Genomic DNA, 15843 nt, shown 5'->3' with positions numbered 1-15843 from the left:
CTAAAAATGTACGTGTCTTAAACAGTTGATTAAAATATGCTAATATTCCACATACTATATGTCATGTAAATGTTCTCACGCATTTAGTAAATGAAACTAGTGTCCGAAAAACGAAGTGCCACACGTTGTCGCACTTTCTCCTGAAACTGACCACATATATCATTTTCCTGTGTTTTAACGTTTTCACGAAAGATGTCGCTTGAAAACGTGTATTTTAAGTAATTGTCCGGTTTACGAAGACCTGAAAGCTGTCTTTTCGACTTTTAGTGATGACAACAACCATGTGAAGAGGTGACTCTGTTGTGAGATTCAGTGATTATTTCAGTCTTTCTCAGAACTTCTCTCTGAAATCTCTCTCTTTATTCAATTAGAGAGATAAAAATACTGTTTATCGTCTAATTTCCTGGTCTCGGTTAAGTCATGCCTTCTGATAATTGAGTAAATACACTTTTTTGTGGGTCATTTTCTTATATTCAGCCACATAAAAAAACCTCGCATGGAATTCTGTAACAAATATTATTTCGAACCTCCAGTTAGTTTAAAGCACCTAGCGTTATTCCACAGTATCATCATTGTTTCTTAATACTGGTATTTAGAACGTTAATCAGTTATTCTCTGTCGAAACATATTCTTAAAGTTCCCTAAACACCACTAGTGATCATTAGCGCCCTCTGGTGGATCTTGGGATTAAAGAACTGGTAATTAGGGTTTTGGTCCGATACCGAAACAATAAAAAGCAAAGAGAGAGAGAGAGAACTGCCACATAACTGTAAGATTTGGTTGAATATTAGTTGTGAAAGTGAATCCTAAGCGTGTATGACTTCGTGTTGGCTGGTTTACTTTTGGCTTGTAGTTCAAAATTAGGAAGATAGGTTAATAGTTTTGCTAGAGACATAAAATCCACTAAAAGTTACATATAATTATCTTTATTTCTTCTTCTTCTTCATGTGTCAAATATGCGGCAGACATCGATGACCATGCCATGCCAGACTTCTCTGTTGTCAATCCTCCTTATCAACTCGATGTTGCTCATTGAGTTCTTGGTGACATAGTTATTGAGGCTGTCAATATATTTAGTTCTTTGACACCCTCTACCTTTCCTCTCTTCCATTTTTCCACATAGCATCTGTTTCTCTATCCCATTCTTCCTACAGATGTGTCCTAGAAATTCCATTTGTCTCTTTCTTATAGTTTTCATGAGGGACCTTTTGTATCCTGCCAGTTCCATGACTTCCACATTTGTTTATATATGATTTTTATATCTCTACAATGATCATGATATTTCAGTGAGCATCAAGAATAGATCACGTGATATTTGTAAAAGATCCGAAAAGAAAACATTCAACAAGGAAGTTTCTTCATATTAACAGCATCTGAAATTATAGGATTGGATACTTGCATGTGTCCAGGAGAATGAGAAATCTCGTGGTCACGCACTGCTTAACACACTATCTGTATTAACTCGCTTGTTACAAGATCCATGGACTCGTCTGTTTTAACAAAAACCATTCCTTCCAGACATAATAACGACACTTCTATATATGTTATGCACCATGAGAGTGATGCGTTACGTGTCAAATTAATGAACCATGTTTCTAGAACTGGTTTGGTTAGACATATCAATATGGCGTATAGGAGGCATCTTTTGTTTATATCCTAATAGCACATTGTTTTCTGTTTTTTTGTTTGCTATTCAGAGCAGTAGAGGGCCCTGTGTTACCAATGGATAAAACGTTTGGTCTGTGAATTCAAGATTTCACGGCGTAAGTCTTTTGTTTCCGTAAAAACTCTCTCCTCACCTTTCAGTAGCGGCTGTACGGATATTTATAATTTGTAAACTTGAGGAATTTCGATATTTTGACAATAACTTTATAAAACTGAAACTTTGCAGAAAACAAACATTCTCGGGTTCATCAGGAGTTCTTGTACTACTAGCTCTGATGAAGGACACACGTTGGTCCGTGAATATTTGTTTTCCACTTAAGGTTCTTGTACTACTAGCTCTGGTGAAGGACACACGTTTGTCCGTAAACATTTGTGTTTTACACTTAAGGTACTAAGACCATATGCTGACGCCCCTAATATTGAAGGAGTGACCGGAAGGAAGACAGCCAGTTAACACTTCACTACCATTCGTAATTGATCGTCCCATTATAACGACCCCACTACTGAAAGGGTAATTATTTTTAGGGACTCGTGTACGACAAAACGGACACCCCTTCTCCTCTTGAGTATCTACAAGTGGCGCTTGTAAAGCAAACTGGATCCTCCTTGAACCACGGAGGAGGTTCAACCCTCCATACAAAAAAGCTAAGTTGTGTTATACTGGTACAACTAATGTGTATCAGTTTCACTCAAGATGGCATGCTTCATTCATTTATCCTGCTAGTTCTCGGTCAGAGGAATGTTGAAAGATTAGTCATAACGTGAACTTGATACCAGACAATACCCTCTTTGTCTAAAAGCTTCACAACAGTAGATCGCAGAAAATAAGTCGCCCAGCTTCACCTAAAAAAAACACGAAACAGGAAACAACTCGTGTTTATATCTCACGTATAAGTTTATGTTAAAGTTCCAGTTCATACTACTGTCGACACGGGTGGTGTTGCTCAGTGACTTTGGACTCGTAGTCGGATGGTTGCTGGTTCGAGGCTGGTTCTTGAGGAAGATAGATACTACACTACATTTTAAGCCGCTATATGGGATTAAGGTGAAGGAATAAACAATCTCAATAGTTGTACAACTTGAAACCGGAGTTTCAAAGCATCACCAAAGGAAGGATTTAACCAACAAAATAATTAAACACTTTTTTCATAACATAATAAACGAATTAGTATGTCACTCTCTAATAAACTATACAGATATTTAAAACATTTTTATTGAGGGGTTCTACAATGAATATACCGGAATGTATATTATAAAGTTTGTGTTGATGTCTTATTCCAAGAATCTTCGTGAAATACTTAATAATAGAATAGTAGCTTAACATCAGTTTCCAGTTAATGCTGAAATAAAACAAATATGGAAAACATTCAGATCTGTTTGAATTACGCATATCTCTCCAAAACTTTGCCGTTTGCTTTTCAAATCACATTTGTTCCTATTCTGAATACAAAGTAAATAAAAAGAGAAATGCATTAAAATTTATTTTCTCTTGTTGAAATTATAGCAAAACCTAAACCTAAGTTAATAACACGGCTTCACCGTCATTGTGAAGGTGGTATAACGAATATCACCCACTTGACTTGTACATGAGTCGAGATAGGAGTAAGGGCTGTTTGTTTTGTGTATGTTAGTGGTTGTTCTCTTTCACTGACAGAAATAAGCATAACTTGTTACTTTTCCACTTAGGCTTAGCCTATAAAGTGTATCAAAGACGAAAAGATATCGGTGATTAGTTTTATAGATTCAGATGTAAATCTCTACAATTTTAATAATTTCAAATAAGAGACCAAACCAATCACTGTTATCTATAGTACAAGAAGAGACCAAACCAATCACTGTTATCTATAGTACAAGAAGAGACCAAACCAATCACTGTTATCTATGGTGAAAGAAGAGACCAAACCAATCACTGTTATCTATAGTACAAGAAGAGACCAAACCAATCACTGTTATCTATGGTGAAAGAAGAGACCAAACCAATCACTGTTATCTATGGTGAAAGAAGAGACCAAACCAATCACTGTTATCTATGGTGAAAGAAGAGACCAAACCAATCACTGTTATCTATGGTGAAAGAAGAGACCAAACCAATCACTGTTATCTATGGTGAAAGAAGAGACCAAACCAATCACTGTTATCTATAGTACAAGAAGAGACCAAACCAATCACTGTTATCTATGGTGAAAGAAGAGACCAAACCAATCACTGTTATCTATGGTGAAAGAAGAGACCAAACCAATCGCTGTTATCTATAGTACAAGAAGAGACCAAACCAATCACTGTTATCTATGGTGAAAGAAGAGACCAAACCAATCACTGTTATCTATAGTACAAGAAGAGACCAAACCAATCACTGTTATCTATGGTGAAAGAAGAGACCAAACCAATCACTGTTATCTATGGTGAAAGAAGAGACCAAACCAATCACTGTTATCTATGGTGAAAGAAGAGACCAAACCAATCACTGTTATCTATGGTGAAAGAAGAGACCAAACCAATCACTGTTATCTATGGTGAAAGAAGAGACCAAACCAATCACTGTTATCTATGGTGAAAGAAGAGACCAAACCAATCACTGTTATCTATGGTGAAAGAAGAGACCAAACCAATCACTCTAATAAAGATTTCGCAGGGTTAGCGAATTTAATGTCGTCTTAAAGTTCTTTATAACTGAAACATCGCATAAATATTTGTTGAAAAACTTATTTTAAAAATTCCAAATAAGCGGGCCGGGCTTGAGATAGTGATTAACCTATCCGGAGTTCGAGGGTCGAAGTCTCGAATCTCGTTGCTTTAAAATTGTGCTTCGAACTTTGAGGTACCGTGGATGCGTGACGATAAAAGCCCGCTAGTCAGTCAAACAAGGGTTGAAGGGGAAGTTGTTGACTAGTCTTCCCTCCAGCCTGTGACATTAAATTAGGGACGGCTAGCGCAGATAGCCCTTGAGTAGTTTTGAACGACAGTACAAGGTTTAATATACCCATGTAGATGAAACTCGGGGATTATGAATACTTATAAATATGCCTGACCTACACATATATATACTTAAGTGTTTAATATGCTGCAAAATGAAATTCCTTTCCGTTTCGTGAAGTGCAATCGAACAGCGTGTTGAATTTTTAAAAAATGCCCAACTTGATATTGAATGACCCTTAACACTAAACACTCATCACAAATATAGGAAACAACCTAGTTGGAAGAGCGATCTACAGAGATGCCAAATAAGCGGTTTTTAATATTCTGAGGAAATGAATCCAATTGATAGCATTAAAGTTCAGTACTGCATGTCACGTGTAAAAATCTGGCAAATTGCCAACCGTTTAGGGCTTTAGGCCTAACCCACAGGGTAGTCTTAGGTACTGAATAGGTGTAAAAACTATTTGTTTTTTAGCAAAATAAATGAAAATTATTTTTCAAACCTTTTGTAATGGACTCGCTGCGCTGCATATTATAAGGAAAACAATTACCTGAGATAGTATTAACTTTATATATTATTTTTAGTTCTCTATGAAAACATATAAAGATGGGTTATCTATGTAGTATCCACTGCGTGTATCGAAACTGGATTTTTAGCTCTATAAGCCTTCAACTTTCATAGTTTTTTTATACACTAAGTTCATGAACTACACATTAATATCTATTTTATTTGCACCACGATTTGACAGCGGTATTTGGTTATACAATACTAAAATACAAGGTTTAATCCCAGTGATGAAAACAGCAGATAGCTCAGTGGGACCTGGCATGGCCTTGTGGTTAGGGCGCTCAACTCTGAATCTGAAGGTCAAGAATTCGAATCCTCGTTACCCTTTTGAGCTGTGGGAGGTGTTATAACGATACAGTCAATCCCACTATTCGTTGATAAAAGAGTAGCTCAAGAGGTCGTGGTGAGTGGTGATGACTAGCTGCCTTCCCTCTATTGTTGCTAAATTAGGGACAGCTAGCGCAGATAGTCCTCGTGTAGCTTTGAATGAAATTCAAAACAAACAAATTGTTATGTATTTTTTTGTTTTTCCGTATACCGTATTGACACTATTACCATTTTAATGATACGATAAAACTAGCATAAAGATCAAAATATTCCTCCACACTTATATTTCCTTCGTCCCACATCTTGGAGACGGTTTCAAAATATCTTCTCGTAGTTTTATTTCTTCCAATTATCGGAGTTTACTTTAGCCACAAGAAACCATAGCAGAAAGTCTCAAAGCTTATATTGCTATAAATTGGGTTTTCGATACATGTGGTGGGCACAGTAGAGTTTCCCATTATGTAGCTTTAAGCTTAACTGAGTTTATTTCAAAATAAGTAATGTTTGTAATCCTGCTATTTTTGTAACTGTTTAATTTTGTTATTGAACAATAGAACATTATAACCAAATAAAAACTTCAGAACTGATTTTGCGACGTAATTTTGACCATTACATAGTATTTAATTGAACCTATATTGTATTTGGAGCGTCAGGTGACACGTGGACCTATTCCTTCCTCCCACCCTGATATTGTGGTCCGTTTAATTCGACACCGTTAAATTAAGAGGGTTTATTAAAGTCACTATCACTGCTTTAGATTTCTCGAAAGTATTTGACTACAGGCCCTATAGAGGACGCGGGTTGGTCCTGTGGTTATAGTATTTAACTACAGGCCCTACAGAGGACGTGGGTTTGTTCTGTGATTATAGTATTCAACTACAGGCCCTACAGGGGACGTGGGTTTGTCCTGTGGTTATAGTATTTAACTACAGGCCTTATAGAAAACGCGGGTTGGTCCTGTGGTTATAGTATTTAACTACAGGCCCTATAGAGGACGCGAGTTGGTCCTGTGGTTATAGTATTTAACTACAGGCCCTACAGAGGACGCGGGTTGGTCCTGTGGTTATAGTATTTAACTACAGGCCCTACAGAGGACGCGGGTTGGTCCTGTGATTATAGTATTTAACTACAGGCCCTACAGAGGACGTGGGTTGGTCCTGTGGTTATAGTATTTAACTACAGGCCCCATAGAGGACGCGAGTTGGTCCTGTGGTTATAGTATTTAACTACAGGCCCTACAGAGGACGTGGGTTGGTCCTGTGGTTATAGCATTTAACTACAGGCCCTATAGAGGACGTGGGTTGGTCCTGTGATTTAAGTATGTAATTACATTCGCCCTTTAGTTCATAAATGTGTTTTATTTACTAAGCAGGTTGGTTTTACGGTTAGTATGGGTTTCAGAACTGACGAATCTGGTTAGAATCTACGTAATACCTGAAATTATTTTTTTCCAAACTTTAAGCTTCGGGTGTGTTATAAGAATTATAGTCAACTAGCTTGTATAGATGATAGGAGGTAGACTACTGTTGACTGGATTACTTCCTTTAGTTTACATAGATGATAGGAGGTAGACTACTGTTGACTGGATTACTTCCTTTAGTTTACATAGGTGATAGGAGGTAGACTACTGTTGACTGGATTACTTCCTTTAGTTTACATAGATGATAGGAGGTAGACTACTGTTGACTGGATTACTTCCTTCTGGTAATTAGTTTAAAATGAAGAATTACCTTAGTAGCTTTACCATAAATACAAATACAGTATGAGTGATATCTAAATACAAATAATAGTTTTTCTCTCAAGATTTTTTATATAGTTTGGCAACTAACGTCTTTATTTTTCTTATTATAACATCTCTTTTAATGACTGTTTAGCTAACTTTGATTCATGGATCATCTCGTGTAGAGTTAGTTAACTTATTCAACTTTGAAAAATTCATCTCGGAAAATACAACTATACGTAGCGCCACCTACAGTCAAGATTTAGATACTGTGGTATTGGATGAATAAAGTGAATTAGACTTAAGAATAATATACGTATTTTAGTTAAATATATCGTATTCTTTTAACTGAAACCATAGAACTGAGACAATTAAAGATGTACAACAATCCGTTAGCAACCAATGGCCTGGAACTCTTCTAATCATGACGTTAGAGCACTAATAGCGATTCTGGTTGAAAGGATGTTTACTTAACCTAATCGAGCATGTGTACCTTAATTACTGGGTAAACCGAAAAGAAAAAAAAAACTATTCTTTTTATCAGGTTCTGGTAGTTCAAAGAAATCCAAGTCTGATGGTGACACTTTTTATCCAAACTCGGAGAAGAAAGGGAGTGGAAAAGGCTCTCCATTGGCTGAAGCAGAAAGCAAACCAATGTATGAGAATATGAAGTTGTATCTTAAAGGGCCCAAAGGGGTAAGACACGGCAAATGTTTTAAAATTAACTACGAACTTGACGTTAAAGAAATAGTCTAGTTGTTTCTATCAAGGCTTACATTTTAGGATTTGAAACTAACGTTAAATATTATTTCATGGTTTCGTAAAATGAATTACAGAAGTTAAATTCAAACTCCTATTTATAAACTTTTAATTTTCTATCAAATAAATTGAACCAAAACCAATTAAATAATTACTTTGGTTGAGCATTTGTTTATATGTTCTAAACAAATATGTTTATTTGGAAAATAATTAAAAATGAGAAATATTAATAGTATAACACTTTGGGAAAACAGAAGCCTTTCCTATAATAACACAGCGCATGCGTATATTTCTCTGATTCTGACGTCCTTCAGAAAATGCACTTTATTTCACTTCAGTAATTAACTCAGAGATTGCATTTCCTATTTCTGAAACCTTAAAAAAGTTTAATAATATACCTGACTTTGGTGAATCACTCGAAATTTAATGAAGCCCGTAAACCTAATCAACGTTAATTGACTTGGTCTCTAATTAGGCCTAAAAGATAGCCTTAAACTTGACTGTACTTCGATATTATTAACCTATGCAGATCAACACATTATGCTTCAGCCAAGTAACAAAATATTGTTATTATAATTTTAATTAAGTTTAATTATTTTCAGTTTCCAACGGTACTTCACTATTATATAACCATGCTGTAAAATTATTCGAAGAGAACAAATATGTGTGGACCTAAAGTTGAAGAGGACACAGGGCATTTCAAATAAGATCTCAGAATATTAATATGACTACAATACATTGTTTAAATAGTTTTGTAATAGATACAGTATAGGTTTATAACATCTAAAATTTAACATTCTCTCAGTGTACTCATTCTCTGATATATATGCCTCTAAAGATGAAACTGAAAAAGTCTATAAATATCAAATTAGCAGTAAATATATGGCCCAAAAATATTCATTTTTCAAAGCATTAAAATTTCGGCTCGTAACTGTTGATCCAAGTTCGTGCATGTAACAAACATCAGAGAGTAAAATTTCTTAGAGACTCGTAGTATGATTTTATAACATAGGAGATTGCCAATAAATATTTACTTACCTAAATTAGCTATAGATTCGTACCATACTTTGTAAATATGTTGTCCTTTATGCAGATATGGATGGACGTATCTTTACGCCTTACAGTTGGCAGATAACACAACGTTCAACTCCCTTATTGTAGCCCAATAGGGTGAACCGTTGCTCTGTAGGGGGAAAATAATTTCTTTAAACACAGAAAATTAGAGAAATATACTTAACGTAAAAACAACTTGGAATATGTTGGACATAATTAATTTAAATTACAGTGTAAATATTATATGTTAATTAAATGTTTCATTAGACTTTTGAGTTTAGTTGCAGTAAAGGTTGATCATACCGTAAGTATACTTTTTATTTTTTACTACAGTCTCTCGGTGGGACAGCGGTAAGTTTTCGGGCTCACAACGCTAAAATTTGAGGTTCAATTCCATACTATGTACACAGCAAATAGTCTGTGTTTAAAAATATAAAATATTTTAACCCACTAAAGTCATTACTTAAAGTAATATGACCAAATATTAAACAGAAAAGTAAGAGTGGTAAAGGAGAAGATTGGTAACGGATTTTAAAATCAGATAAACAGTTGTTTGTGACATTAGGGGATCCTAAATATATCAACAAAAAATGGTTAATTTGTCAAGTACAATATATTTACTTTATCTTACATTGAATACTAAAATATTCGTTATTATCCATGGCACCGTGTTATATGCATGGTAACATGGTTGTCACATTAATGTCTTGAGACATGCCTGAAGTTAATATGTATTAATAGATTGGAGCATGTTAGATAATTGTGATAAACATGTTGTACAATAACATAACGTACTTTATCTGATCAACATGCTGTATTGAAATTGAGTAATGTTTTACATTTTAGTGGTAAAAAGAGTCCTCCTTAGATGTGTAACGTGCATGTTTACACGTATCCTGCTCATAACTACATGTTAGATTAAACCTTTGCACGTGTTACTTCGTTTCCAGAATCCTTCCTTACCTACTAATAATGAAGGTTTGGTCTTTGCTGATTTGTCTTTACCCAGTAGACGTACAAATACTGTCTTTAGGAAAAACGTACCCACAGATAACAGCACGTTGACGTTTGTCAAGGAAGGAGATGACATAGAAGAGCGTAAGTAGCAGCTAATAAAGCTTTAAGTTTAATTTTCGTTACAACAAAACTTGATGGTAACTTAGGTTTTATAAATTGGCTAGAAGTATATGGTTGGAACCAGTTTTAAATAGTTGTACCATATACTGACTTATTAGGTGTAATCGTACACTGGAAACTTGTATCGTTTAACACCCAGGTTTTGTTATTACGTGTAATCGTACACTGGAAACTTGTATCGTTTAACACCCAGGTTTTGTTATTACGTGTAATCGTACACTGGAAACTTGTATCGTTTAACACTCAGGTTTTGTTATTACGTGTAATCGTACACTGGAAACTTGTATCGTTTAACACTCAGGTTTTGTTATTACGTGTAATCGTACACTGGAAACTTGTATCGTTTAACACCCAGGTTTTGTTATTACGTGTAATCGTACACTGGAAACTTGTATCGTTTAACACCCAGGTTTTGTTATTACGTGTAATCGTACACTGGAAACTTGTATCGTTTAACACCCAGGTTTTGTTATTACGTGTAATCGTACACTGGAAACTTGTATCGTTTGACACCCAGGTTTTGTTATTACGTGTAATCGTACACTGGAAACTTGTATCGTTTGATACCCAGGTTTTGTTATTAGGTGTAATCGTACACTCAGAGGACCAGTATTGTGTATCACTTATGTACGTCTGTGAGTTATCAGAGGACTAATGTTGTATAAAACTTACGTCTGTGAGTTAGGTGTTGTTTTCAAGTGTTTCACCTGAAGGATCATGTTCTGGTGATTTTGTTTTGAGTCTTACATAAATATCATTTAATTATAATCTCATATCTACTTAATTCTTGAGAAATATATTATTAAATCTCCCCATAACTTGCTTGATGGCGACCTCTATTAACAAACCAGTCTTCAAATAATAATGATAATGAGATTTCTTTAGACAATTGGATGACTAATTAACCATATTAGATGCTATTCGATGACTAATTAACCACATTCTACTGTACTAGCTAACTAATCCATCCGATTCAGTACTACTGAATAACTAATTCACCAGATTCGATGCTATTGGATGACTAATACGTTAGAATAGATATTATTGGATAATTAATACACCCGATTTGATGCGACTCAACTGCTCATAAAATAAGTTGATTAGAAGCTAGACAGAAGTACCGAGTTGTATCTCAGTCGACCTGAAGAGTTGTAGTTGTAAACGAAAGGCCTCGTTGGCACTGGATTCAGCTGATATAGTGCGTTTGACATAATATTTATACGTTTTTGTTGTTTTTTTTACTTTCCCTTTCACGATGTGTTAGAAATGAAAACAGTTTTTGTAAATCAGGAAAAAAATGTTTTTCTTACATTTTCTATAAATTTCAATTATATATTTTCCAGCTATTCTAATGTTCGTGCTGTGTTCACACACAATTCGAACCTACAGATCCGCCTGCGGTCGTTTATCTTGGTTTTCATACTTGTAGTGAGTACGTGGCTACAGCTAATTGAGTTATCTCTGGTTTTAAACCATGTCAAGTGCAAATTGTTTTTTTAAATCAAGAATGTACACTCAGTTTACTTGAACTATGATTTGAAATATCTGTAGAATATGTTAAACGAGAGGTTGTGTCAAATGTGATTAGAGTGAGTTAATAACGTTAAAAAAGTTTCAATACGAAGTTGGAAAAAACAAAAGTATTATTAAGAACACATGACCAACAGTTTCTGTAACTATATATGATAATGTAATTATTGAATATAAGACTATATCTACTTGACTCTAGTGATATTCGTTTTGTTATTTTAGATCCCACTGTTGCTAAGATATTTTGGAATGACAGAAGTTCAGTCCAAGTTCTTTAAGATCATTTTACCAGTTTTTACTGGATTATTATGTTTCTCTAAGAATACGCTCCAATGTTTTATCGTTTGCACTTTATAAAAGTAACAATTTCGTTGTTCGATTCAAAAGGCAAGGCAAAACTCTTGTGGCGGCGGATGCTACTTACTGTGTGCCTTTTCTCTGATCAATGTTTCAAAATTTTGGGAAACTGTACCCAAATCTTAAAGTAGACCTTATATGTGGCCTGACATTTACGGATTTTCAAGTCCAAATTTTGAGATTTTCAGCCACAACAACAAAAGTACATTGTATCCGTTGGAGGCTTAATTCGGTTTCGAAGCTTCCAGTGAAACATGTGTGTGTAGCTAAAAACAACATAACGTTATCACTTAATTTCAGTAGTACACATTGGTCTATAGAATACGTAGTAACTCTAAAAAGTATGAAGTTTTCTTATGCCAGTTTTGGTTGTGTTTTAGTGAACGTTTCTGAAGAAATTCTGAAGCGAAACATTAAGTGTTTAATTAAATAATAAAAACATTTTGGTGTTATGCGGTCGTTTATTTCTAGTGTTAACACCATAGTGTGATCTGTACAGTCTCAGGAGATAATACATTAATATCCTATGGTTTATTCTCCAGCCTTTCAAGCCAGACATAAGTGAAGACATGCTATACGCTGATATGTATGATGACGTCAAGTTGGGGAAGATCCCTGATCCCCGGATGAAGCCTCCATTGCCACCGAAAGGAATTGGCAAGGGACTCAAAGAACCACCTCTTCCTCCAAAGACAAAAAGAACTCCTAAACCAAGTGTTTAAGTAACACCGAGGCAACATTGCTTTGTTTTGTTGCCCAAGAACACAGTGAAATGCGATTTGTTGCTCTTTTCTATAGCTGCTGTGACTAGCGATTCCTCTGTCCAGAAAAGCTGTGGTTAATTAAGATTATAAAACTTTTTCATAACAGTTACGAGATTTTAATCATGTTTCATTTCTTTTCAGTGATTTTTTATGGTGTCCTCAGCATTGATAAAAACTGTGGATTTGTAAACATTTTCAACAACGATATTAATCGTATGTAATTCCTGTTGTATGTTATCATATCAGGTTTGTCCCTTGTTCGGAAAGGCGACATTTGCTCACTGATGGTATAGTTACGTCTTCTCTAGAAAATCGAACAAAGATACTGGTGGATTTACGTACATCAGTAGATGTGTCAATGAAATTATTTATTTCATGTTTAGTATAACAGGTATTTATTTCAGGACGTCCTTAATATTCGCCTTCAGGTCTTAACTGATTTCATCTTCTCCTTCTGAAGCTTGTTGGGGGACCTGCTCTGACAGATAAAATCTCTGCACCCCCCCCCCATAATCTTCAAATTAGGTTTCTTTGGACCTGCGCTAACGGATATAACCTGTGTTCCCAATAATATTCAAATTAGGTTCCTTTGGACCTGCGTTAATGGATATAACCTTTGTTCCCAATAATATTCAAAATAGGTTATTTTTGACCTGGCCAACAGATAGAATCCTTTGTCCCCTATAATCTGCAAAACAGTTTCCTTTGGACCTGCGCTAACAGATAAAATATTTGTTTGCATAACCTTCAAAATAGGTTATTTTGGACCTGTGCTTATAAATAGCAAAATGATCCTCAAGCAGTCTTCAGAATAGGCCCTAATGAAGACCTGTGCTAGAAAATCTTGGTCCTCAGTCAGTTTTAAAAACAGAGACTGACAAATACCTGCACCAGTAGATGTTTGTCTTCTGGTAAGTTTCAGAATCGGTCCTGCTGAACAATGTAGATGATTTAAATATAAACCTGTATTGGAAATACCAAGCTGCTGGATATACTTGTGTTGTAGTTGGTAGAATTGCAAGATAATAAAGTGTATTGTTCGTATAAAATGTTTTGTGACTTCTTTTTAACATGTTATCCAACACTGATGAATCACTTCGAAAACTGTGAAAAATGTGGCCTCGGACATTTACAGGAACGTAGTACAGAGTGGCCCGTAAGTCCCTACCCATCCATATATCTTATGTATCCAGTGTATCTGTGTGCTGTCCCTCATTCTCGCTGTATGATATTATGCGATGCCATGTTCTATGAGACATGTTCCTCAACATCGGCCATATTTCTGTGAAAAAAAGAAACAAATTTATAATGCATGCGTAATTGAATATAACGTATGGATGAGTAGGGAGTTACGGGCCACCCTGTATAACGGACACAATATAAGTTAGTATTTAATAAACCTTGGTTCTTCTGTGCTGCAAGACCTACGTGATGGACCTTGATGGGTCAATTAAATCTTCCTTAGCTTCTCCAATAGCTCTTTTTCAAGAACACTGACTTTAGGTCCTGCACGGACTACAGGAAGTTATTTCTGGTCCTTACTCATACCCCTTTATAAATGGTGTTTGGAATCCTTTATCAAGGACAACCTGTATCAGGATGTAATCTTTATCGTCTGTAGTGACAAATAACTGAATCAATAACATATTCACTTTATCAATTTATAATATGTTGCACTGTCAATTTACAAATTCTCTACAAAAGACGTGTAGACAAGGGCTCGGCTACAGTCGTTGATTGTTCCAAGACTTCTATTGATGATCATTTATTGTTTTCCTTACAAACTATGTACAGCTAATTTTACTGTAATATCTTTTAAAACAAGATCTTCTAAATCGACTTCTTTTCTGAGGGAATACACCTAAATAATGATAAAGTTAAACCTGTTACAGACACCCTTGGATATAATAAACTTTGCTATACTTTCTGAAACTTTTATATCAGATACAAAGGAATCGTACTGGATGGAAGTGGACCCCTCCCACCACTTACACATGTACAAAAGTAAAACGGACTTCCTGTAAGTCTTGAAACTGTGAAGAAAAGAAAAAAATTTCGTGTGGATGTTTCAGATTTCATATTAAGATTCATAATAGCAGAATTTAACACTCTATTACCACAGGATTTGATCATCGCGTGAGAGTGTAACACTCTGCTACCACAGGGTTTGATCATCACGTGAGAGTGTAACACTCTGCTACCACAGAGTTTGATCATCGCGTGAGAGTGTAACACTCTGCTACCACAGGGTTTGATCATCGCGTGAGAGTGTAACACTCTGCTACCACAGGGTTTGATCATCGCGTGAGAGTGTAACACTCTGCTACCACAGGGTTTGATCATCGCGTGAGAGTGTAACACTCTGCTACCACAGGGTTTGATCATCGCGTGAGAGTGTAACACTCTGCTACCACAGGGTTTGATCATCGCGTGAGAGTGTAACACTCTGCTACCACAGGGTTTGATCATCGTGTGAGAGTGTAACACTCTGCTACCACAGGGTTTGATCATCGCGTGAGAGTGTAACACTCTGCTACCACAGGGTTTGATCATCGCGTGAGAGTGTAACACTCTGCTACCACAGGGTTTGATCATCGCGTGAGAGTGTAACAGTCTGCTATACTACCACAGAGTTGGAATGTCTGTGCTATAGAGAAACAAATAATATACATAGTTGAATGATGATATACAATTATAACTGGCCCTCAATGATTACAGACAGATCGGTAGAGTGAGGCGTTGGCCATTCAGTGCACGACTAGACATTTAAAATATTTCACAGAAGAGAACCGGTTACCCTATTCACATAATGAAATACTTGAACAATGCGACCAATAGGAAGATATAAACGTTCTTTTATGCCACGTTCAAGCATCAGTAACATTTTATTAAATAATTAATGTAACTAATTAATTATTCTCAACCTGGATTCTACGTAATTGAAGATCCAATATAACCCTTTCGTACAAGTTACTGTGTGTTCCAGATTTCTCCACTTCTATCCCATTCACCAAACGGACTTTCTTCAGAAATAATATTTTTTATGG

General features: G+C 35.6%; 1 protein-coding gene across 4 annotated transcripts in view; it reads left to right on the top strand.

Moving 5' to 3' along the window:
- Positions 1–13845, top strand: part of LOC143257210 (B-cell receptor CD22-like) — a 104964-nt gene extending 91119 nt beyond the window's left edge. For 2 of the 4 annotated variants that reach the window (XM_076515611.1, XM_076515631.1), the window contains exons 12-14: positions 7741–7892; positions 9959–10106; positions 12575–13845. In XM_076515611.1, coding sequence (XP_076371726.1) covers positions 7741–7892; positions 9959–10106; positions 12575–12597 — 323 coding nt within the window. In that variant the 3' untranslated portion in view covers positions 12598–13845. The remainder of the gene's footprint in view (positions 1–7740; positions 7893–9958; positions 10107–12574) is intronic. The other 2 variants (XM_076515602.1, XM_076515620.1) reach the window with 1 other exon arrangement.
- Positions 13846–15843: the final 1998 nt, after the last annotated feature.

This window comes from Tachypleus tridentatus, chromosome 1 (genome assembly GCF_004210375.1).
Source record: "Tachypleus tridentatus isolate NWPU-2018 chromosome 1, ASM421037v1, whole genome shotgun sequence".
Taxonomy (NCBI): domain Eukaryota; kingdom Metazoa; phylum Arthropoda; class Merostomata; order Xiphosura; family Limulidae; genus Tachypleus; species Tachypleus tridentatus.
The sequence above is the reverse complement of the archived record's forward strand: the minus strand, read 5'-3'. Positions and strand labels throughout refer to the sequence as shown.